Here is a 24,009-nt window from a genome sequence, read left to right as displayed (position 1 = left end):
TAATTTCTCAGCCAAAAAGAAACATTCAAGATGGGTTAGTTTAGGCAAGAGGCTCAAGAAAAGTAAGTGGTCAAAAACCATTCTCAAATATCATACCCAGTACCAATGCTGGCACAGAATGACCACTGAGTCTAAAACTTAATCCACAGAATTAAAACCAAAAATTTAAGCTTTGGATATTCCAAGTATTTAGATTGGCTTCTGGGAAAATATTGTAAATTTACTGTAACTCATCAATTAGCAAGCAGTAGATAATATTTTGTGTTCAATGACTAAAATTTCCTAGAAAAATGTGTATGTCAATAAAAGTAAAACATTCTTAATAGTTTTTAAGTTGTCAGATTACATTTACAATAATACCAAGTTACTTAGCTAACTTCTGCCTAAGGAGTACACCAAATAACGTTACTTTACTCTGTATAATAAATTTTGCTTCTATTTAAATTTTCGTTTTGCAGGTTACTTTTTCCCCCTAAAAACAATCTATCCATCTTGACATGTTAAGTCCTAAAGAAGACTATTAAGTGAGATCACTAGACTGAAAACGGACAGATGGTAAATATGAATTTCTATTTTGTTGACCATTTATAGACTTGTCACAGATGTTGAAAAATAACTGACAGATGCACAGCATTTAATTTGCTATAGTAGTGGCATAGCTTTCTATACAAATACCACATTTAACTACAATATTTTATTTCCAAGATAGGAAAAAAATTAAGTATCACATAAGCACCTGTTTTAAAATGATATTAGTTTCCTGTATTGTTATTGCTGCCTGTTTGGATTTGGTGACATCCTGCTTGTGTTTAATTACATATATTCAAAGGAAATCTTCACCTTCCTATGTATTATCCCTCTAGCTGGCTCCAGCATATTTCTCAGATGAGTATTTAATATGAGGATATAATAGGATAGGAAAGTGGATGGCAGATAACTATTTAAAATTACATGCATATCCAAATTTCTACAAATACAACATATTTTTTAAATTACAAGCAAAATATTAATTTTTGATTAATTTTTCACTTTCAAAAAGAATTTTCACTTTGCTAAAGAGCTCTAAATAATTTTAAAAATCTAAGGAATTTTAAAAATCAGCTCCCTAGTACAGGTGACCCTTGAACAACGCAGGGGTTAGGGGTGCCAACACCCCTCGCAGTTGGAAATCCGCCTACTTCACAGTCGGCACTCCGTATCTGAGGTTCTGCATCTGCAGGTTCAACCAACTGTGGATCGTGTAGTACCCTAGGACATATTTATTGAAAAAAATCTGCAGTATAAGTGTGTTGTTCAAGGGTCAACAGTATATATAAGCTAGAACTAATCAGAACATACAACAAGACACCTTTCTTGTTAACCTGAATAATATTGCTTTTACAAAATTCTGGAGTCTTAAATCTTATCACATAAGACGAGGCTTAGCCATTTGATGAATATATAATAAGGATTATAAAAAATCTATGAAAACCAAATCTCATTCTTTTTTTGCTCTTAATTACCACTCTGCAAACTGGTTAGACTCTGGGCCTAGAGTCTAAAAAGGATTGTTTGGAAAAGGAAAGGTGATTGATAAACTACTTCCTAGATCCTCAGGGAGAGTTTTCGTAACCCAAATTCAAAGTCACTAAAACAGATACAATGATTACAATTACCAGTACACTAATGTTCGGTGAGCATGATTTTTAACCCCTTATGTTTTCTTAAACTACAAACTTAATTGAAATTTTTCCAATTTTGCTCACAAGTTATCTTTAAATGACACTTTAGTTGATGAAGCTTCTCTATTGTGGTCTTTTACTTCATAGTTTTAATGTGGGGCTAAACCATTTTTTTAAAGTGTGCCAATCCTTCCAATTATTTACTTCAAACAAGTTTGATTTTCCAAGGTCTGGTAGAATCATCAGTTCAATCAATGAGCATCCACTAGCACGGAAGGGCAACGACCCAAAGGAAGCCCACTGACAAAGTCTGCCTACTTGAGTAGCTATGCTGTCTCCACGTAACCACTACCCTTCAGGGGAAGAAAATCTGAAGTGCTCTCCCTCTGCCCTGTGAGTTACAGCAAAGGCAGTTCAAGACAGATCGCTGAGGTGGCATGGACCCTAGGGCACTTCTTTCCCTGGTTCCCTAATTTGCTGATCAATTCACTCAGTACTTCTTCATTAAATAAGCCTGAGCAGCTCTTGGGAAAGCTACCCTGAAGTGAAAGTCTTCTTCCATTCCCCAGCTTCAAAATCCTTACCTAAGTATTATTTCTATATTGGTCAACATAGAAATAAAATTCAGGTCACACCCTGAAAGACTCAGGCTTGGATGTGCAAGGGTAGAGATCTGAGGTCCTGAGCTGACAGGCCAAGGGCAGAAATACAATACCCTCTCTAGTCAAAGGCAGAGATACTTTCATTTCCATTTGTTTCTCACATTCATGGGGCTTTGGCACTAACTTTAAATACACATTTGCTTGCAAGACAGGAAAAAAAGATCTTCACTGTTAACCCAGCTTCCCAAGTACCTAAGAATCACTAAAAGACATCTAACTCAGTTTTCAGAATTAGAAAACCCCATATGCCTCTGCCAGGGATCACTGTTTTGACCTTGAATCTATTAAGCCAGCTCAGCCCTCTTCCTGACAGGCATCTCCAAACCAGAGTCTCTTCCAAGCAAATGAAGGCGTGTTAGTTGGCATTAGTTCTTTTCCTGACACCTGCCAGTTTCCACTCAGAGACCCCAGCCTCCTTACTGAATCCGCAGGCATGGTGCTCCCAGTCTCTCTCTCCTCCGTTTCATGATTTTCCTGGCTACTCAAGCTTTTGCCCTCTCACACTTGGAATCTTGGCAGGAAGTTCTCTCACACAAGGGGTATGCAGTCATAAACCAAAAGAAACTTACAAAGGCTTCCCAAATATAAGAGAAAAATTAAAGCACTTTGCTTCAAAAACATGATTTTCAGAACCCCCCCTTAAAAAGACCCAAGAGCACAAAACGCAGCAGTGAGGCAGAGTGAGGAGTCCCAGATCCCAAATGTATCAGCTGTCCTCTGATCCGCCTGACATCATTCACACTCAGCCTGCAACAAATCAGAGCCCCAGGGAGCACCTTGTTCCTCCTCAGTGACAAGCATCAAATCCCCTCCCCCACAAATCAGTTGCAACCTCCAACCCTGAGACCTGGCAACAATAAAGACTCTGGCAGAAACTGCACATACCAACTTGAAAACTCACACTGTGACAGAAATACTATTAACTCAGGAGGCGTGGTCCAGACTAGAACAGCTGTTGCAGTGGGCAGGGGAATGGAACAAAGCATATTAAGGATCCCAAATCAGTAAATAATGAGCTAAGAATATGTGGGCATTTCTGCAACATTATTCATTCTCAAACCTAGGCCTGATGGAGGATGACAGAGTTGTAATGTTGGGGTTCAAGGCATAGTCATTATTCAAATTCAGAATCTGACCAATTTAAGTAAACTCTGTACTCCTTCTTTAGACTAAGTCCAGCATCATTTTAAATTCAATTTCTATTACTCTCCAATCACTTAAATAACCTTGTGGTAAAAAGAAAAAAAAAAGGCATAAGGAAAGTTAAGAAAAATAAGCCTAGAAACTATTTAGTTTAATTTCATCCAGAAACTATTAATGAAATAATTTATATGGCAGATGTTATACAAGGTAAGGTGAGGTAAGCTGCAGAAGAACTGTAAAGAAGGGTAAACCACTGAACCTTTGCATGCTCCAGTTTGCCCATCTGTAGAATGAAAATTACTAAGGTACCTAAGAGGTATGTTGTGGTAAAGACTGATATATGTAAAACAGAAAACTGCCTAGCACAGAGGAAGTGCTACAGAACTGTTAGCTATTATTGTAGGTCTTGCCCTCCCAGGAGGGCAAGCTCCCAATCTAAAGGAGAAGATAAGTGCAAACGCATAAGAAACCATCTGACAAAAGCAGCCTGGCCAATTGATCAAGTAAACTACTGAGCTAATAAACATTGACAGCTAAGGGAGCTGAGATTAAGCAAAAAGTCTTGGTCCCCTGCTTCAGAGCACCTGCCAACTCTGACGGGCTCCTCTCATTCACCTAGATGACAAAGTATGTCAAACTGTTTTTCTAGGGTAACATTCAAAAGATTAATTCATACTCCAACCAGTGCTTTTTTAACTGCAGGTCACAACTCTTTAGTGAGTCATGAGATCAATTTAGGAAGTCGGGACCAATATTTTCTTAAAAGAGAAACAGAATGAAATAGAATAGAAAAGAAAATATTGAAGTGCTTCACACAGAGTAAGGATAAGAATTATTTAGTGAAATTTGTGTGTTTGTGACAACTGTTATTGAAATATGTATAATATATAAGTATAAACATGTGTCATGGGTTACAATGTAAAAATCTATTTACTTTTGAGGGTCATAGTCTAAAAAGTTTGCAAGCCACTGCTCTAATGACCCAAGCAAACCCACCCCACCCGGCAGCTACAGACACTCACTTTCCCTCTCCATGTACCAGCCCAATCATTTGGCTCTCACAGCTCCTTTCCAGAATCCCCTGTTCTCTATAACGAAAATGGAAACACTCTCTCAGAAATCTAGCACCTCTGAACAAGTACTGGGTCCCACTTTGGGAAAGTCTCGTGATGATATGAGGGTCAGTCACAGAAGCCCACACTTCCACATCTAACAGACTAGCTGCGATCTATCCTCATCCCAAGCCGAGGCCATGCAGTTAAGGCCACGGTCCTGAGTTTCTACTCAATATTCTCCACTCGCCAATACCCAACCCCAGGCTACTTAATAATAATAGTAGTAATAATAATAATAACAACAATAACAGAATAACAGCACATATATCATAGGGCTGTGATGAGGACTATTTGGTTATTATGTATAGAGTGCTTAGAATAGAATCTAGTAAACAGTAATTACAAATGTTGGTTGCTTTATGTATTTATTATTAACAGCATTTTTCATCCAAGAAATGCAAGTTAAAACCACAATGAATAACACTATCCACCCACTTAGATTGGCCTTAAAATTTAAAGTCTTACTATAACAATTGTTAGTATAGATATGGGCCAACTAGAGCTCTCAATATCACTGGTAGGAGTATAAAATGGTACAACCATCACAGAAAATTATGTGGTGGTTTTTACAAACCTAAACATACAGTTATCATTTATCATTTGACAAGGTGGGGGAAGGGCAAAAAAACAAAAGAAATCTAAGTTTGGCTATTTGGCTCTTTCACTTTTTAAAAGGTTAAAAATATTTTAGCCAAAAGAAATTCCACATAGCAGATACAATGAAAGTAACACTGCAATAAAATATAAGGAGATTAAAGCAAAAAAGTGGAAAAAGTAAGTTTGCATGATGTATTCATTTTCTGTTGCATAACCAATTACCACAAACATAGCCACTTAAGACAACACACATTTATTATTTCACAGTTTCTGTCAGTCAAGAATTCAAGCACAGCTTATCTAGGTCCTCTGTTTAGGGTCTCACAAGGCTGCAATCATGTGTCACCCAGGTTGCATTCTTATATGGCAGTTTGGCTAGGGAAGAATCCACTTCTAAGCTCAATCAGGTGGTTAGCCGAATTAATTTCCTTGTGGCTATGGGACTGAGGGCCCTAGCTTCTTGCTGGATATCAAGTGAAAGCCAACCTCAGCTCCTACAGGCTACCATAGTTCCTTGTCACAAGGGCTTTCCCAGCATAGCTGCCTACTTCACCAAGCCAGTACAGACTGTTTCTATGGTAAGTCTACTAACTAGACAAAGTCTTATATACCATAATATAGCCACATGAATGACATCTTATCACTTTTATTATGTTTCATTGGTTAGAAGCAAGTCACAGGTACTGCCACACTCAAAGGGAGTAGGATTACACAAAAAAATGAACACCAGGAGGAGGAGACTACAGGGGCTACTTTAGAGTACATTCATCATGCATGACTATGAAGAAGATTCACCAAAAAATAACCCCAAACTGATTTCTATAGACTACTTTATTAGGACCATCACAGATCAAGGTTTAGTCTGCTATTTTTGGTTTTCTTTATAATATCCCAGCACTGAAAACATTAAAGAAGATCTTTTTTTTTTTTTAAATATTTATTTATTTATTTGGTCACGCCGGGACTTAGTTGCGGCATGCAGGATCTCTAGTTGAGGCATGAGGGATCTAGTTCCCCGACCAGGGATCGAACCCGGGCCCCCTGCATTGGGAGTGTGGAGTCTTAACCACTGGACCACCAGGGAAGTCCCAAAGGAGATCTTAAGACATGTCATACGGCTGCCTAGCTACTGCTTTAAGAGATGGTGAAACTGCAACATAAGTGACAGCAATTTATAAGGTGATATTAAAATATTGCTTAATATCTTCTGTGACAACAATAATTTATCATGAGACTCCATTACAAAGTTTGATGTGTGAAGTTCGTGGTTCATTTCTAAATCCATGTATTGCTTTTAAGAATTTTTTTTTTGCCAACTCCAATTTCTACTGCTACAGCAGAACAAATAACCTCTAATTAAAAAAAAAAAAACTAAGAAACAAAATGACTCAAGAAAGTCTATTAAGCTGGTATTGTCAAAATAACACAATTTTATATGAAAGTTTGTATTGAAGGACATAAAGTATGCCAAGATGAAATGTCCTGTCCAATGATAATTACTGCTAATTATTTCTTGTATATTCTTAAACATTTGATTTTCTACTCTCTGGAGTTTCTTCTGTGTATATACATTTTTTAAATTAAAAAAAATTTACTATTCAAAAAAAAAATAACACAATTTTAAAATTTTAATATATTTAACCTAGTATATTCAAAATATTCCAATATGTAAACAATATAATTATTAACAACACACTTTACATTCTTTTTCCCTAGTCTTTGTGATATAATTGACATAAAAACAAAACAATTTATAAGAAAATCTTAATTACAATATAGTGGCTTTGCTAATAAAGTCAAGGAAAAGTATGGACATTTTTATAACATGAATTGTTTGCCTTTAGTGCTCAAACAGATGAACACTTAGATGGGTGCAGTATTAATTCAATTATCATCTTTAATATTTTGCCAACTTTCAATCATATAAAATTGATAATGGAAAAATTGATAATTGGTTGTAATATCTGTCTGTTTCTCTAACCTTTAAATGTTTTCATTTTATATCTGGATGAGAGCCATGATTTTATCTTTTTTGGAAAATTACCTGTTAAACAGTGTTGGAAGTCTTCCACCAAAATGTCCAATGGATTCACCTCACAGAGCCACATGAAAGAAGTGCATCTCATGTGGACTGCCCAGGCATTTCTCTTCTTGAATTTGAGAGGTAAATCTGAAGTGGCGATCTGAAGTTGGCCTAGTCTCTCCTTTTCTAATTTTAATTTTCCTCTATATAATTCGGTTTTGTTTTAGGTTTGTTTATGGCTGATAAGTTACTCCCACTGGTGGTAGCAATGACTGGGATACTGTTTTTATGGTCTGACCACTCCTGGCTATACACCCAAGAGAAATGAAAACATATGTCCATAAAAAGACTTGTATATGAATATCATAGCACTTTTATTCACGATATCCAAAAACTGTAAATGAAAACAAGCAGGACCCTGTAGGGCCCTCTGGGTGACAGACCTCTCCATGTCCCCTGTTTCTTGTTTGTAGAAAAAGGCTTTAGTCTCCTAGGCCTTCCCTGAGTTCCAAAGAGCAGACTTAAGCAGTTACTAATTAGGGAAGTAAGGGAATGCAGAAACAAAGGAAAAGCAGTCAAGTAAGAAAAGTAATGATAGCTTAAACAATAGTTCAGCAATAAAACAGAGTCCTAGCTCCTTCTTAAGGGATATACATAACAATCCGATGCATATCTTTGAGTTGTTCTGCAGGAACTAAGACCCCCCCACCCAAGTGGAGGATGGTGACTACATGCTGAGCACAAGCAGGTAGACCCCAGACTGCTCGGAACCAGAAGGTTGATGATTAAGATTAACAAAACATCACCCTGTTACCTCACCACCAACAACCAATCAGAAGACAGTCCATGAGCTGACCAGGCACCCTGCAATCCCACCCCTAATGTTGCCTTAGAAGTCCTTTCCTGAAAGCCATCATGGAGTTTGTGTTTTTAGAACATGAGCTGCCCATTCTCCTTGCTTGGTGCCCTGCAATAAATGCTGTACTTTCCTTCACCACAACCCAGTCAGTGTCAGTAGGCTGGCTTTGCTGTGTGGCGGGCAAGCATACCCAAGTTCAATTCAGTAACAGAAATAACCCAAATATCCATCAAACAAAGAGTGGTCTATTCACACAAGGTATACTAAGTATTAAAATGAACAGGAACACCGAAGCTAAATATAAAAGAGTAGATACTGTATGATTTTCACTTATATGAAATTCTGCCACAGGCAAAACTCATCTAGAGTGCCAAAAAGCAGATCAGTGATTGCCTGGGACCAAGAGGTGAAAGAAGAATTGACTGCAAAACTACACAGGCAATATTTGGGGTAATAAAACTGTTCTATATCCTGGTTGTGGTGGTAATTGCATGGTGTATATGAAACAGGAGGGAAATGGGCAGGGTACAACCTCTAAAAGCATGACATAGCCCTTAAGGACATGACAAAAACTGGTTAGAACCGATTAGGTCCAAGATGGCAGAAGATTCGACTTCCTGTAGATCTTGAGCTTCATTATATGCTCATAATACATTATGAGCATCATAATATCTTAGCATATGCTAAATGACACATCCGCCAGAGCCATGACAGTTTCGAGGCAGACCATAAAAGGCCAAAAAGTGGGCGGTGGCCCAATTCCTATAAATCTCTGCCCCTTTTCCAAAATGGTTGGAATAATCCTCCCACTTGTTAGCCTATGAAATTACCCAGTCCATAAAAACTAACCACCCCATATATCAGGGCCTCTGAGATGGCCCACACTCTGTCTGTGGAGTGTGTTTCTCCCATGGCTGCTCTCACTTTCCAAGATAGCCCCATGCCCTGGGGCTACTCTTACCTTTTGAGACAGACGGCATTCTGTCTATGGAATGTGTTATCTCTCTAAATAAATCCACTTCTTACCTATCACTTTGTCTCTCATTGAATTCTTTCTGCAACTAGACATACAGAACCTGAGTTTCATTAAGTCCTGAGACCAGGTATGTGATCTCAATTAAAAGACAGTGGGTTCAAGTCCCAACCTGGGTTCTGGCCAGGTTCGAGTCCTGCCCCATGGGTTCAAGTCCCAGTCTGGATTCTGGCTAAGTTCGAGTCCCAATCTGAGTTGTGCAGTTTCATATATATTTCTCAAAATTCATCAAGCAAAACTTTTTGGGGACCCCCAAAGAGCTTATTTCTATGGGTAATAACTATCAATAATAACATGTACTATAAATGGAAACTGAAAGGTTTTGTATGTGTGTGTTTGGCTTAAACAACAGACATTTATTTCTCACAGTCTGGAGGCTGGGAAGTCCAAGATCAAGGTGCTAGCAGATTTGGTTCCTTGTAGGGCCCACTTCCTGGGTTGTAGCCAGCAGTCACCTTCTCACTGTGTCCTCATGGCAGAGAGAGAGAGGGGAAGGGAGAGGAGGGGGGAGGCAGAGGAAGGGGAGAGCCACAGGTACTTTCTGGTCTCTCTCCCTCTTCTTAAAAGGACACTAATCCCATCATGGGTACCCTACCCTCAGAACTTCATCTAAATCTAATTACCTCTCAGACATTTAAAAATGTTTATCTATTGATTCATTTGAAGAGAGCAATGATAAACACATTACATGTTAATATCATCTCAGTATTACTATAAAATTAAATCTGATCTGACAACACCCTAAGAACTGTCCTCAAGTAAAGTGTAAATATGTTCCAGAATATGAAGCAGAGTAATAAAGAACAAAATTAGGAAAGTGATTTTTGTTTGCCATGGTTTATAATACCATGCCGTGAGTCTGAAAAGCCATGAACTGGTTAAAATCTTAGCCAAGTCTGCTCAATTTTGATGGGCCAGTTTCCCTGGTTTATTGTTTATTGCCTTCACCTACCTTATTAAAGTGTATTCTTTTTTTCTATGTAATATGCCCAGATAGCAAATATTTTGTGTCTTAATAGAATAACTTTCTTTGCTTTATTCTGACTTATTATGCCCTTAATTATTTAAGAAAACACGCAAAATAAGGTTCCTCATGAAAAAGCTGAGGTTATTCAAAATTGTGTTACCTTCTCTGTTTATTTTTAAATGTTTTATTGTCACCTTGGTTAAGTAACCAGGTATTGTTTCTCAAACACCAAACTCTTATCTTTGTGTTTTCACTGACAACTCTTTGCAGTTTAGCCTTCCCCAAATCAGTTCCTAAATATAAGAAACAGTAAAATAAAACTTTCAGTATATTCTTACCACCTAAAAATATCTTTGAGATATCCCAGAACATTCCTGCAAAAATCACAAAGAAGTGTTCTTTCACATTTTTAGAGAGATGCCAGAGATAATTTGGTTTATCTGATGTTTTACTATTGATGAGTTTCATGGGAAAAGTTGTCAAATAAGAAAAGATGCTCAGCCTTCCCTAGTTGAAATATATACAGCTAAAATGCTATGAATATAAATATTCTAGAAACTGTATAACTATGGGACGTTCCTAGAGATTTGTCAATGCCCTTGCTATCCCATAATGTGTTTCTGTTTTATGAGTCCTCATGGCATTTTGCCAGATTTTAGGAAATAATAGTTTAGTGTTTTTAGTCTTAATTTCAGTTATCATTTAAAATGCTTACTTGGTAGAAGCCTTACTTTTAAAATCTAAATCTAGCATCTTCTAGGTCAATGGAATTTTATAAAAATATATTGATAAATGTCCAGCATTTACTGCAGACTTACTAAATCTTTTTACTTGATATCCTTAGTTTGGTCTTGGTATGTTCTCTGCCATAAGATTATTATGTTATATATATATCAAGAATTTTTCCTCTGTAAAAGTTATGTTCATCCATATTTTTTTGAATTGGTTTTATTATTCTTGTTCTGCATGCTACAGAAAAACTTAATTCCCTGTTAGTTGTATTATTCTTGTTATAAACTCTCATCAGAACTTTCACATTTAAAAATTGTCCATAATAAACTGACCACAGCTCTTTTAAGTCTCTGTCATTTACGAAGAGATTTTGTTTTACACTGATGCTAGTCTGAAGGCTCTATAATCAACTAGAAGCCAAAGTCTGTGTTTTCAACAAACAATTGTCTGAGTCCCACGGAAAAGGACTGCAGCAGGTATTTCAAACTATTTGACACTTCAAAGAATAGACTCTTGGGTACAGGCTTCTGATGCTATCACTTGGACAACTGGAAAACTTTCAGACCATTCCAGTGGACTGAGTCAGAATTTCCAGAGCTCTTTTTAGTCAAGAAGCAGACTACCAACCTAAGATCCAGTGAAATGAAAATTAATTACACTACGATTGAATGAACTAATGAGGGATGACTGTAGTTTGTTTGGAATACTGTCTTAAAGTCTATTTTCTGGATATATAAGGAAGCCTACTCTTTCTTCTTAATCTATCTAAATCCTTAATAATTTGCTTTTGTAAAAGGAAACATTTCTAAATCATATCTGATTCTCACTGACTACCCCCAATGGGACTTGCGAAAGTCTTACTAAATTTCCTTATTGAATTCCCTTAAAATAAAATTGTAAAAAATGGTTATGCAACCAAAAGTTTGTCAAAATGTCATATTTGAGAATGCTACTTATTTAATCAGGTATAACAAACCACTTTTAAAGAACTAAGGTTGACTTTTTGAAGCCAATAAACACAAAACCCCCCCAGGAAAAATGGCCTGGTACCTGGCTTTATAGGGTCCAGCAGATCACCTCCTGGCAGACCCAAGACCCTTAGGACATTTTTAAGGACCTTGAAAACAGAAGAATCCACCCAAATTTATAGGTACTACAGAAGAAATCTGATAAAGAGTTTCTTTTTTTAAATTAATTAATTAATTTTATTTTTGGCTGTGTTGGGTCTTCGTTGCTGCGTGTGGGCTTTCTCTAGTTGCGGCGAGTGGGAGCTACTCTTCGTTGCAGTGTGCGGGCTTCTCACTGCGGTGGCTTCTCTTGTTGCAGAGCACGGGCTCTAGGCGCGCAGCCTTCAGTAGTTGTGGTGCACGGGCTTAGTTGCTCCATGGCCTGTGGGGTCTTCCCGGACCAGGGCTCGAACACGTGTCCCCTGCACTGGCAGGCGGATTCTTAACCACTGCGCCACCAGGGAAGTCGCTGATAAAGAGATTCTTAAGCTTGGCTCTCTAGCCTTGAAATACAAGTAACAGTGGCTTTTAAAAGTTCAATCTGAGATTCTTTATAAAATTCCCAGCAAAGCAAACTTAAGAAGGCCAAACAGTAAATTAACCTTATTGCTACCCCTATGTAAAAAACTAGGCCAAATTTAATAAGACCAACCTTGTTTTATGATCAAGAGTAATATTTGAGATTGCTTTAATCAAAAGGGTGGGAGAGGGACTTCCCTGGTGGCACAGTGGTTAAGAATCCGCCCGCCCCAATGCAGGGGACACCGGTTCGATCCCTGGTCCGGGAAGATCCCACATGCCGTGGAGCAACTAAGCCCACGCGCCACAACTACTGAGCCTGCGTTCTAGAGCCCGCGAGCCACAACTACTGAGCTTGTGTGCAACAACTACTGAAGCCTGTGCGCCTAGAGCCCGTGCTCCTCAACAAGAGAAGCCACCGCAATGAGAAGCCTGCGCACTGCAACGATGAGTAGTCCCCAGCCCTGCTCGCTGCAACTACAGAAAGCCCGCGTGCAGCAATGAAGACCCAATGCAGCCAAAAATAAATAAATAAAATAAATAAATTTTTTTTAAAAAAAGGGTGGGAGAGACTGTAAGAAAACTTGGTGTAAGTAAAGAAAAAAATAATAATCTTCAGATTGAAAACTATGTATTGTTTAGAGACTAAATTATTTGATTCTAGTCTTTTATTGCCTTTGTGCTATTTTACAGCTCTCTAAGTTACAGATAACTGATAGCAATACAAAATAGCTCTTGTCTATAGATATGCAAATAAATTCTGTATAGTGGAGGTTCAACTGACTTCCCTTCTCCCCACAGAAAAATCCAGGTTTGTAACAATTTATAAATTTATGTCAACATTTCTTTACTACATATAAATTTGTACTTTTTTCACTTCTCCTTTGAATTGGCTGCAACGTCCGCCTGGTACTCATTGTTATTAATAGTTAATAATATTAAATTAAATATTAATAAAATATTTAGCACTTTAAAAATCAATCGTTTCACCCATATTTTTTGTAATTTGTTATTATGAAACTATATTTCTCAAGATAGGAGGGTAGAACATATTTTATTTTACAGTTTGTTAGCTTTACTTAAAATTCTTAAACATTTATATCTCCATTTATATTCTTGTCCCAGATCACACAAATGTTAGGAATGGGCCTAAGTGGCTGCCTACTATGTGTTAAACTCCATACTAGGCCCTAGGCCCATGTACCACACAACATGGTCTTGACCTCATGGAGCTTACCATCTGCTATGGACTGAATTGTGTCCCCCACCCAAAATTCATATGTTGAAGCTCTAACCCCCAATGACTGTACTTGGAGATAGGATCTTCAGGAGGTAATTAAGGTTAAATGAGGTCATAAGAATGGAGCCCTTATCCAATAGGCCTGGTGACCTTATAAGAGAAGGAAGATCTCGATCCTCAACCTTTCTCTTTCTCTCCACCCCCCCTTACACACACACACACACACACACACACACACACAGAGGAAAGGCTATGTGAGCACACAGTGAGACGGTGGCTATCTGCAAGCCAGGAAGACAGCCCTCCTTAGAAACCAACTGGCACCTTGATCTTGGACATCTAGCCTCCAGAACTATGAGAAAATTAATTTCTGTTGTTTAAGCCCCTAGCCTGTGGTATTTTGTTGTTCTTTGTTTTTGTTTTTTTTTAATTTTAATAATTTTTGGCTGCGTTGGGTCTTCGCTGCTGTGCGCGGGCTTTCTCTAGTTGTGGTGAGTGGGGGCTACTCTTTGTTGCGGTGCTCGGGCTTCTCATTGTGGTGGCTTCTCTTGTTGCAGAGCACGGGCTCTAGGCACGCAGGTTTCAGTAGTTGCAGCACACGGGCTCAGTAGTTGTGGCATGCGGGCCCTAGAGTGCAGGCTCAGTAGTTGTGGTACACAGGCTTAGTTGTTCCACGGCATGTGGGATGTTCCTAGACCAGGGCTCAAACTCGTGTCCCCTGCATTGGCAGGCAGATTCTTAACCACTGCGCCACCAGGGAAGTCCTGGTATTTTGTTATGACAGCCCAAGCAGACTAATAGACAATCCAATGGGAGAAGACAGACAAGTAATTCCTTATTTACAATTGCTGTGAGAACTATAAAGGGAAAGTACAGGGTTTAATCAAAGTACATTCTGGGAAACTCAACTTAGCCTAGGGACAGCAAGGTATGGGTGAGATCAGAAAAACCTTTCATAAGGAAGTGAGATGTAAGCTGAGACTTAAAGAATAAGTAGGAGCTAGCCAGGCACAGATGAAGAAAAGAACATTCCAGGAACAGAGAACACACTGTGCAAAATATAGAGACAAAGGCAGGAATCAGATTGTACAGACAGTTTTATGGACCATGTCAAGACTTTCAGATGTGATCCTAAGAGTAATAAAAAATGCACTAAATGAGTTTAAATAAACATCTAATAATCAAATCCGTACTTTAAAAAACTTTTTCTGGCTATTCTATAATGGATGGGTGGACTGGGGGGTAAGCAATGCTAGACAAAGAAAAACTGGTTAGAAAGTTACAGCAGTAGCAGAGCCAAGAGATTACAATGGCTTGGACAATATGGACACACCAGTGGTAGCAGAAAGAAGTAGAAGAACTTAAGAGATATTTAGAGGTATTAAAGAAAGGAGTTGGTGTGAGGCAGAGACAGGTGACAAGAATAACTGAGTTTTCTATCCTGAGGAAGTGGTACCATTTAGTAAGCTAGAGAATAAGAGAGGAGTAGATTTCTGAGAAAGATAATACCTTTGGTTTTTTGTTTTTTGTTTTTATACATTTATTTATTTATTTATTTTTGGCTGCGTTGGGTCTTTGTTGCTGCGCACGGGCTTTCTCTAGTTGCGGCGAGGGGGGGCTACTCTTCCTTGCGGTGCGCGGGCTTCTCAATGCAGTAGCTTCTCTTGTTGCGGAGCAGGGGCTCTAGGCACGCAGGCTTCAATAGTTGTGGCACGTGGGCTCAGTAGTTGTGGCTTGCGGGCTCTAGAGCACAGGCTCAGTAGTTGCGGTGCACGGGCTTTGTTGCTCCGCAGCATGTGGGACCTTCCCGGACCAGGACTCGAACCTGTGTCCCCTGTGTTGGCAGGTGGATTCCTAACCACTGTGCCACCAGGGAAGTCCCTACCTTTGGTTTTATAAATGCTAAAGATGAGCTGTCTCTGAGATATCCAAGTACATTATAGTGAATTGGTAGTTGCAAGGTCAAGACATATAAACGTGCAGATGATCAGCATAATGATAGCTATTTTCAACATAACAGTAACAAAACAGATTCTCACGAATTCTCCATTTTCAGGTCTTGTGTCCACATACTTATGGCTCACTGACAAACCATGTCCATTTTTTAACAACAAAATGGTTCCTATTGGGAAATTAGTAATAACTATTGCTCATCCCTGCCAATCTCTGCCAATCCCTGCCTTCCCACTGGAGAGGTAGAGAACCTATGTAAGATCATTTCCTGTATAAGCCCAATTTAAAAAAAAAATACTGTTAAATGTAACACAAAGCTATCACTCTGGCCTTCAAAGTCCTTACAGGTACCAAAATTTCCTGATTTGCAAAGTCCACACAGAAACTAAAGTCTTATATCAGGCACCACTGACACCACACAAAGGATTTACTGTGTGTAGCAGGTGGTATCTCTTTTTAGCACATTCTCCAGAAGCATTCATCCAGGCAAATACCATCAAGTTGCATCAGAGTGGGAAAGTACATGACACTGTTTCACATGTCAGTTTCACAGTGGTAAAGCTTGATACATCAAATTCTTGAGCCCCAGGAACTCCTCTCTGCACACTGCCTATCATTGCAGACACCTGGCATTTACTTTCATCCAATATCTGATGTCCTAGTCCACTGAACAAATGAGTAAGCCAGCACTGCAAAAAGGTAACTATCCTAAAGGACTCTTTAAGTTTAATAAAGGCCACCAATAGCAACACACACACCCATCCACACACACACACACACACACACACACACACACACACACATACACACACACACAGCATGACAGGTGCTTAGCTACTTCTTCACTCCTACAGTCCATTCTTTACCTCTACTGACTGCTCACAGCCTCAAAGAAATAAAGACATTTCAAGAAATATGAGGCCAATTACCTTGAGTTGTAATAGGTATTAGAAAAGCTTAACTTTCTGGGTAACTAGAGACATAAACACTATTTACATTGAGCTCCTAAGTGTAGGGCCTAGGTATTGGTGCTGAAATTCACAAACAAATAAACAAAAAAATCCTATGTGAAAGGAATTGCCAAGAGGAGGTCCCCTCCACAGAGCCAGGTGAGGGAAGTCATTCAGAACTGTTTAGATTGAGAAAAAGCAAAATACAATACTCCTTTGGCTTGGGTAAACAAATATAAATAGCTTTAGAACTTCATTTTCTTTCAAATTTTTTTCCACAGATATGTACACTGTCAACAAAGTTATCAGCTCCTCTACGTCTGGTATTCTAGACTAGATTTTTTAATGCATTAAAAAATACCCAGATGAGTTTGAATATGAAATAGCTTTCTAAAAATGAAAACAATTTAATTTCAGGAAGCTACATCTAAAATAAATGGTATGAGCCAGGCCAAAAGAACTTTCATAACCAATCTTGCCCCAACAAAGCTCTTATCATTGCAGACCTGGATGTTCTCATTCCGCATATTGGAATTTAGTTGCTCTCTTCTCTAATGTGACCAAAGCCAACCATGAATATCCTGTGGCTCTTCTAAGGCACACTATTGTTCTTTTAACTTGGTTTAGGATCTTAACTAATTTGTTTTTCTGAAGCATTTACAGTTTCTAACAGGTAATTATGGACTGCTAATAATAAGAACAATAAAAAACAACTACCATTTTTTTCAAAGTCTGCTAGTAATAGGCATTGCACTAAATGCTTTTAACAATAACAAATAGTTGAGCGCTTAATTGAAGGCACTGCGCCATACACTTTACATGCATAATCTTTTACAAATAAAGTGAGGTACCTGAGGCTACTGTGGACAAACTGTCAACACTCCTGTCTAAGGCCAATACCCCCACATGTACCTAGATGGCCTCCATTTTTGCTTACTCAAGAATATTCCAGCAGTTGTTCTCTCCTCTCCTGCATCAACTTCTCCTTCACTACTGGATAATTTCATTGACATACAAACAAGATGTAATATCTCCTATTTATGTTTTAAAAAGAGGGAGGGACTTCCTTGGTGGCGCAGTGGTTAAGAATCCGCCCGCCTGCCAATGCAGGGGACACAGGTTCGATCCCTGGTCCGGGAAGATCCCACATGCCATGAAGCAACTAAGCCCGTGTCCCACAACTAATGAGCCTGTGCTCTAGAGCCCGCGAACCTCAACTACTGAAGCCCGTGAGCCACAACTACTGAGCCTGCAAGCCACAACTACTGAAGCCCGCACGCCTAGAGCCCGTGCTCTGCAACAAGAGAAGCCACCACAATGAGAAGCCCATGCGCAGCAACGAAGACCCAATGCAGCCAAAAATAAATAAAATAAAATAAATAAATTTATAAAAAAGAAAAAAAAAGAGGGAAAAAATACTCAACTCTATAACCTTTCCAGGTGTCACCTGATTTCTAAAATCCTCTTTTCAGCAAATCACTTTGAAACAATAGTATAGTCTCACTACCTTCTCTCCAAATTATCAGAAGAGGAACATGAGTAATTCAATGAAACTATATACCCTTCACTTACCTTTAACAACTGTTAACATTTTGTTACATTTGCTTTTTTCTCTCCATTCTCTTTCCCTCTCATTCTCTCCCTCTCTTGCTCTAACATACACACACACACACACACTCAATCACTCACACATATACACACTTATTTTTTGTTAACTGAACCATCTGAAAGTCAGTTGTAAACATCATAATACCTCCTCTCAAATACTTGCACAATTAATGTCATTGGCCTAAGAACAAGGAACAACCACCACACAATTGTCACACTAAGGAAGTTTAACACTGGCACACTTTCACCCAACGAAAGTCCACATTCAAATTTCCTCAACTGTCCCAATAATGTCCTCCAACTATTTTTTAAAATCCAGGATCCAACCAAAAATTAATCAAGAATTACATTTATTCACCAAGTCTCTTTTCTCCAATAATCTAGAGCATATCCTTAGTGTTTGCTTGTTTGTGGTCTTTTACAACTTCAACATTTTTGAAGAGTTCAGGCCAGTAGTTCTACAGATTATCCCCTCAATTTGAACTTCTCTGACTGTTTCCTCATTCATTAGATTGAGGTTAAACATTTTTTAACACAAATAACACATAGATAATACTGTCTCCTATTCTGTCTTGAACCCATTCAAATCAAGCTTTGGACCCATCTCTGATCAATGTCACTTGCCAAGGTCACCAATTTGGTCTTCCCTATTACTAACCCAAAGATCAATTCTTAGTTGGTCATCTTACATAGCCTTGACACACTTTCTTCTTGTGTCTTTGGAAGCACCACTTTCTCTTGGTTTTGTTGCAACCTCACTCAGATGGTCCTTCTCAGTCTTCTTTACTGATGGATTCTCCTTATCTCTTAACAAGTAAATACGAAGTGCCCCAGGGCTCAGTCCTTAGATAACTTTTCTATCTAGATTCACTCACTCACCAGGTCAGTGCTTCTCAAGCTAGCTGTGGTGACAGGCCAAGTGAAATCTCCATCCATTCACAAACCATTGCAAAATACAATAAATATGAAATAACAGAAAAATGATCAAATGCCTGAAGGTCACAATAATGTCAAATTGCTTACTCTAAATTTCTGTACTTATTAACTCCTGGCAAACTGGTAACAAACAGTTCATTGATCATCACCAGTCAGCTGACCACACTTAAGTAGCATTTCAGTAGTTTATCTCATCCAATCCCATAGCTTAAATATCATCTATATGCTGTCAATCCTTAAATGTATATCTCCAGATCATATCTCACCCTTGATCCCCAGGATTCATATATGCAATTGCTTTATCAACACTCCTTGGATGTCAAGCAAGCACCAAAGTTCCTCCAACAACCCCTATCCTGCCCCTCCCAAGAGCAAAAATAACAACAACAACAAAAAAACCCTGCTCCGCTCACAATATTCTCTACTTGCTCAGTAAATGGCAACCATATCCATCTACCTACTCAGCCCTAAGACCTTACCATCACCCTCAATTCCTCTTTCTCTCATATACCAAAATTAATAACTATCAACAAATACTGTCAGCTCTCTTTTCAAAATACATCCAGAATCCAATCACTTCTCACCACCTAAGCTGCTACCACCCTGTCTAAGCAATCATCACCTTGACTGAATTTTGTAATGGTTTCCTCACTTACTTTCCAGCTTTCACTCCTGCTCTCCCTACAGTCTGACCAACCAGTGACCTTGCTAAAACCTAAGACAACTATTCACTAGGGAAAGAAAAGTTCTTTCAACAAATGGTGCTGGGACAACGGCTATGCACATTCAAAGGAATGAAATCGGACCCTTACCGATATCACATATAAAAATTATACCACATATAAAAATAATACCACATATAAAAATTAACTAATAAGGAATCAAAGATCTAAAGTAAGAGCTAAAACCATAAAACCCTTAAAAGGAAACAGAAGTAAATCATCATAACCTCATTCTAACTGTTTTCTTAGATTCTGTATTTGTCTATTTGGCATCCATTAATTGCTAGCCAAACTAACAGCCAAACTTATTCATATCTCCTCTGTAATCCAGCTTTTGCAGGTATGCAAAACTGCTATTACAAACCCTCCAATCAATCCTGAGTCCACACTCCCAACCACCTCCTTTATCAAACTCGAAGACATCAAGCCATTATTTCATCTGCCCTATATCACTCAGGGCCAAGTACCAAACAACTAAAGACCAGCCCTCTAGCCCTGAACCCGCCAACATTATTCAAAGTAGCCAGCCCTAAACTGTTTACCCTGCCCTGCTTTGCCTTTCCGGTGGAAACCCCAATAAAGGCTCTCTGGCTTCCCCTTGCAGCTTTCTGCCTCCTGACCAAACCTGGTGCTTTCCCCATGTGGCCCTGCATGGCATGGCATGCCCCTTCTCTTGAGGAAACTGTAAGTAATAAATTCTTCTTTCAATAGCATTAGCCTCTTTGTGTCATCAATCAGTTACCTTCATAATTTAAAGCCCAGGAACAAATCAGATCTTAAATTAGGCAATGGTTTCTTAGATATGATATGATATCAAAAGCCCAACCAATGAAAAAGCAGATAAACTGGACTTCATCAAAATTACAAACTTTTGTGCATCAATGGTCACTATCAAGAAAGTAAAACAACAACCCACAGAATAGAAAATATTTGCAAACCAAGTGTCTGATAAGGGTCTAGTATATAGAATATATAAAATACTCTTACAGGGACTTCCTTGGCGGTCCAGTTGTTAAGACTCCGTGCTTCCACTGCAGGGGGGTGCGGGTTGGGGAACTAAGATCCCATATGCCACATGGCGTGGCCATAAATAAATAAATAAATAAATAAATAAATAAATAAATAAAGTACTCTTACAATTCAACAGTAAAAAGACAACTCACATTTTAAAATGGGCAAAGGATTTGAATAAACATTTCTCCAAAGAAGATATGCAAATAGCCAACAAGTACACAAAAAGATGCTCAACATCATTGGTCATTAGGGAAATGCAAATCAAAACCACAATGAGAAACAAATTCAGCAAAGCTGGAGAATACAAAACCAACCAGTAAAAATCAGTTGCATCTATACACTAGCAATGAACAATGAATCTAAAAAAGAATTTAAGAAATAATTCCATTTATAATAGCATCATAAATAATAAAATATTTAGGAATAAATTTAACTAAGGAAGAGAAGACCTGTACACTGAAAACTACAAAACATTTCTGAAAGAAATTAAATGGAAAAACATCCCATATTCATGGATTGGAAGACTTAATATTGTCAAGTTTGACAATATCACCCAAATCAATCTACAAATTCCATGCAATCCATATCAAAATCCCAACAATTTTTTTTTATAGCAGAAATAGAGAAACTCATCCTAACATTCATATGGAATCACAAGGAACCCTGAATAGCCAAAACAATCTTGAAGAACAAAGCTGGTTCTTGATTTCACACTTCTTGATTTCAAAACTTATTACAAAGCTACAGTAATCAAAACAGTGGGGTACTAGCACAGGACAGAAATACAGACCACAGCATAGAATAGAGAGCCCCCAAATAAATCTTCACATGTATGGTCAAAAACTTGACAAGGGTGCCAAGACCATTCAATGGGTTAATAAGGACAGTCTTTTCAACAAATGGTCCTGAGAATACTAGATACTCATATGCAAAAGAATGAAGTTAGATACTTACTTTACATCATAAAGAAAAATTAACTCAAAAGTGATCAAAGGCCTAATTATGAGAGCTAAAACTCTTAGAAGAAAACATACGGAGGAAATCTTTATGACACTGGATTTGGCAATGATTTCTTGGATATGACACCAAAAGCTCAAGCAACAAAAGATAAAATAGATAAATTGAACTTCATCAAAATTAAAAACTTTTGTGCATCAAGGACACTATCAAGAAAGTGAAAACACAGTCCAAAAAATGGAAGAAAATATACACAAATCATATACCTGATAAGAGCTTAATATCTAGAATATAGAGAGAATTCCTACAACTCAACAACAAAAATAAACAGACCAATTAAAAAATGGACAAAGAACTTGATTTCTCCAGAGAAGATTTACAAATGAACAATAATCATATGAAAAGATGCTCAACATCACTAGTAATTAGGAAAATGCAAAATAAAACCACAATGAGACACCACTTCATACATATTAAGATGGCTATTTTTTTAAATTAACATATAATTGATTTACGATATTGTGTTAGTTTCAACATAGTGATTCAGTATTTTTGCAGATTATACTCCATTATGGGTTATTACAAGATAATAGGAATAATTCCCTGTGTTATACAGTAAATTCTTGTTGCTTATCTGTTTTATATATAGTAGTTTGTACCTGTTAATCCCATACCCCTAATTTGTCCCTCCCCACTTCCCTCTCCCTTGTGGTAACCACAAGTTTGTTTTCTAAGCCTGTGAATCTGTTTCTGTTTTGTATATACAATCATTTGTATTATTTTTAGATTTCACATATAAGTGATATCATATAGTATTTGTCTTTCTCCTGTCTGACTTATTTCACTAAGCACAATATTCTCTAGGTCTATCCATGTTGATGCAAATGGAAGAATTTCATTCTTTTTATGGCTGAGTAATATTCCATTGTGCACACATACATATATGTATTTATATATATAACATCTTCTTTATCCATTCATCTGTTGATGGACACTTGGGTTGCTTCCATATCTTAGCTATTGCAAATAGTGTTGCTATGAACATTGGGGTGCATGTATATTTTCTAATAAGTGTTGTCATTTTTTCCAGATATACACCCAGGAGTGGAATTGCTGGATCATATGGTAGTTCTATTTTTAGTTTTTTGTGGGAATCTCCATACTGTTTTCCACAGTGGCTGTACCAATTTACATTCTTACCAACAGTGTACGAGGGTTTCCATTTCTCCACATCCTCTCCAACATTTCCTATCTGTAGACTTTTTGATGATAGCCATTCTGACAGGTGTGAGGTGATATCTCACTGTGGTTTTGATTTGCATTTCTCTAATAATTAGTGATATTGAGCATCTTTTCATGTGAAGATGGCTATTCTTTTAAAAATGGAAAATAACAAGTGTTAGCTAGGATGCGGAGAAACTGGAACCCTGGTGTATTCTGGTGTATTGCTGGTAGGAGTAAGAAATGGTGCAGCTGCTATGGAAAGCAGTATGGTGGTTCCTCAAAAAGCTAAAGAACTGTCATATGATCCAACAATTCCACTTCTAGGTATCTACCCAAAATAACTGAAAGCAACACTCAAATAGGTACTTGTACATCCATGTTCAGAGCAGCATTACTCACAATGTCCATTGATGGATAATGGATAAACAAAATATGGTACATACATACAATGGAATATTATTTAGCCTTGAAAAGGAATGAAGTACTGACATGTGCTAAAACATGGATGAATCTTGAAAAAGTTATGCTGAGTGAAAGAAACCAGACACAAGAAGCCACATTTTATATAATTCCATTTATATGTAATGTTCAGAATAGGCAAATCTATTAAGACAGATGTAGATTAGGGGGACTTCCCTGGCAGTCCAGTGGTTAAGACTTCACCTTCCAATGCAGGGGGTGAGGGTTCGATCCCTGGCTGGGGAGCTAAGATTCCACATGCCTCACAGCCAAAAAAACAAAACATAAAACAGAAGCAATGTTGTACCAGATTCAATAAAGACTTTAAAAATGGTCCACATCAAAAAAAAAAAAAAAAGAGACAGATGTAGATTAGTGGTTACCAGGGGCTAGAGGGAGTGTAGAATAGGGGAGTGATTGCAAAGGAGTAGGGGGTTTCTTTTTGGGTGATGAAAATGTTCTAATTGAAAGTAGTAATGATTGTAAGACCTTGTGAATATGTTAAAAACCAGTGAATTGTGTATTCTTAAATGGTGATTATACAGTATGTGAATCATATTTCAATTAAAAAAATCATATTTCAATAAAACAAATTGCCCTTCCCCCAAAACTCTCTGACAGATCACAT

The 24,009-nt window shown here is 37.9% G+C and overlaps 1 protein-coding gene across 13 annotated transcripts in view; it reads right to left on the bottom strand.

Moving 5' to 3' along the window:
• Positions 1-24,009, bottom strand: part of MAST2 (microtubule associated serine/threonine kinase 2) — a 200,961-nt gene that overhangs the window by 86,298 nt on the left and 90,654 nt on the right. For 2 of the 13 annotated variants that reach the window (XM_059921816.1, XM_059921823.1), the window contains exon 1: positions 2,744-3,015. The exons of the other annotated variants lie outside the window; for them this stretch is intronic. In XM_059921816.1, coding sequence (XP_059777799.1) covers positions 2,744-2,790 — 47 coding nt within the window. In that variant the 5' untranslated portion in view covers positions 2,791-3,015. Of the gene's footprint in view, positions 1-2,743; positions 3,016-24,009 lie in introns of those variants that run through there. 13 annotated transcript variants of the gene reach the window in all.

The sequence above is a fragment of the Balaenoptera ricei genome, chromosome 1 (genome assembly GCF_028023285.1).
Source record: "Balaenoptera ricei isolate mBalRic1 chromosome 1, mBalRic1.hap2, whole genome shotgun sequence".
Lineage (NCBI taxonomy): Eukaryota > Metazoa > Chordata > Mammalia > Artiodactyla > Balaenopteridae > Balaenoptera > Balaenoptera ricei.
The sequence above is the reverse complement of the archived record's forward strand: the minus strand, read 5'-3'. Positions and strand labels throughout refer to the sequence as shown.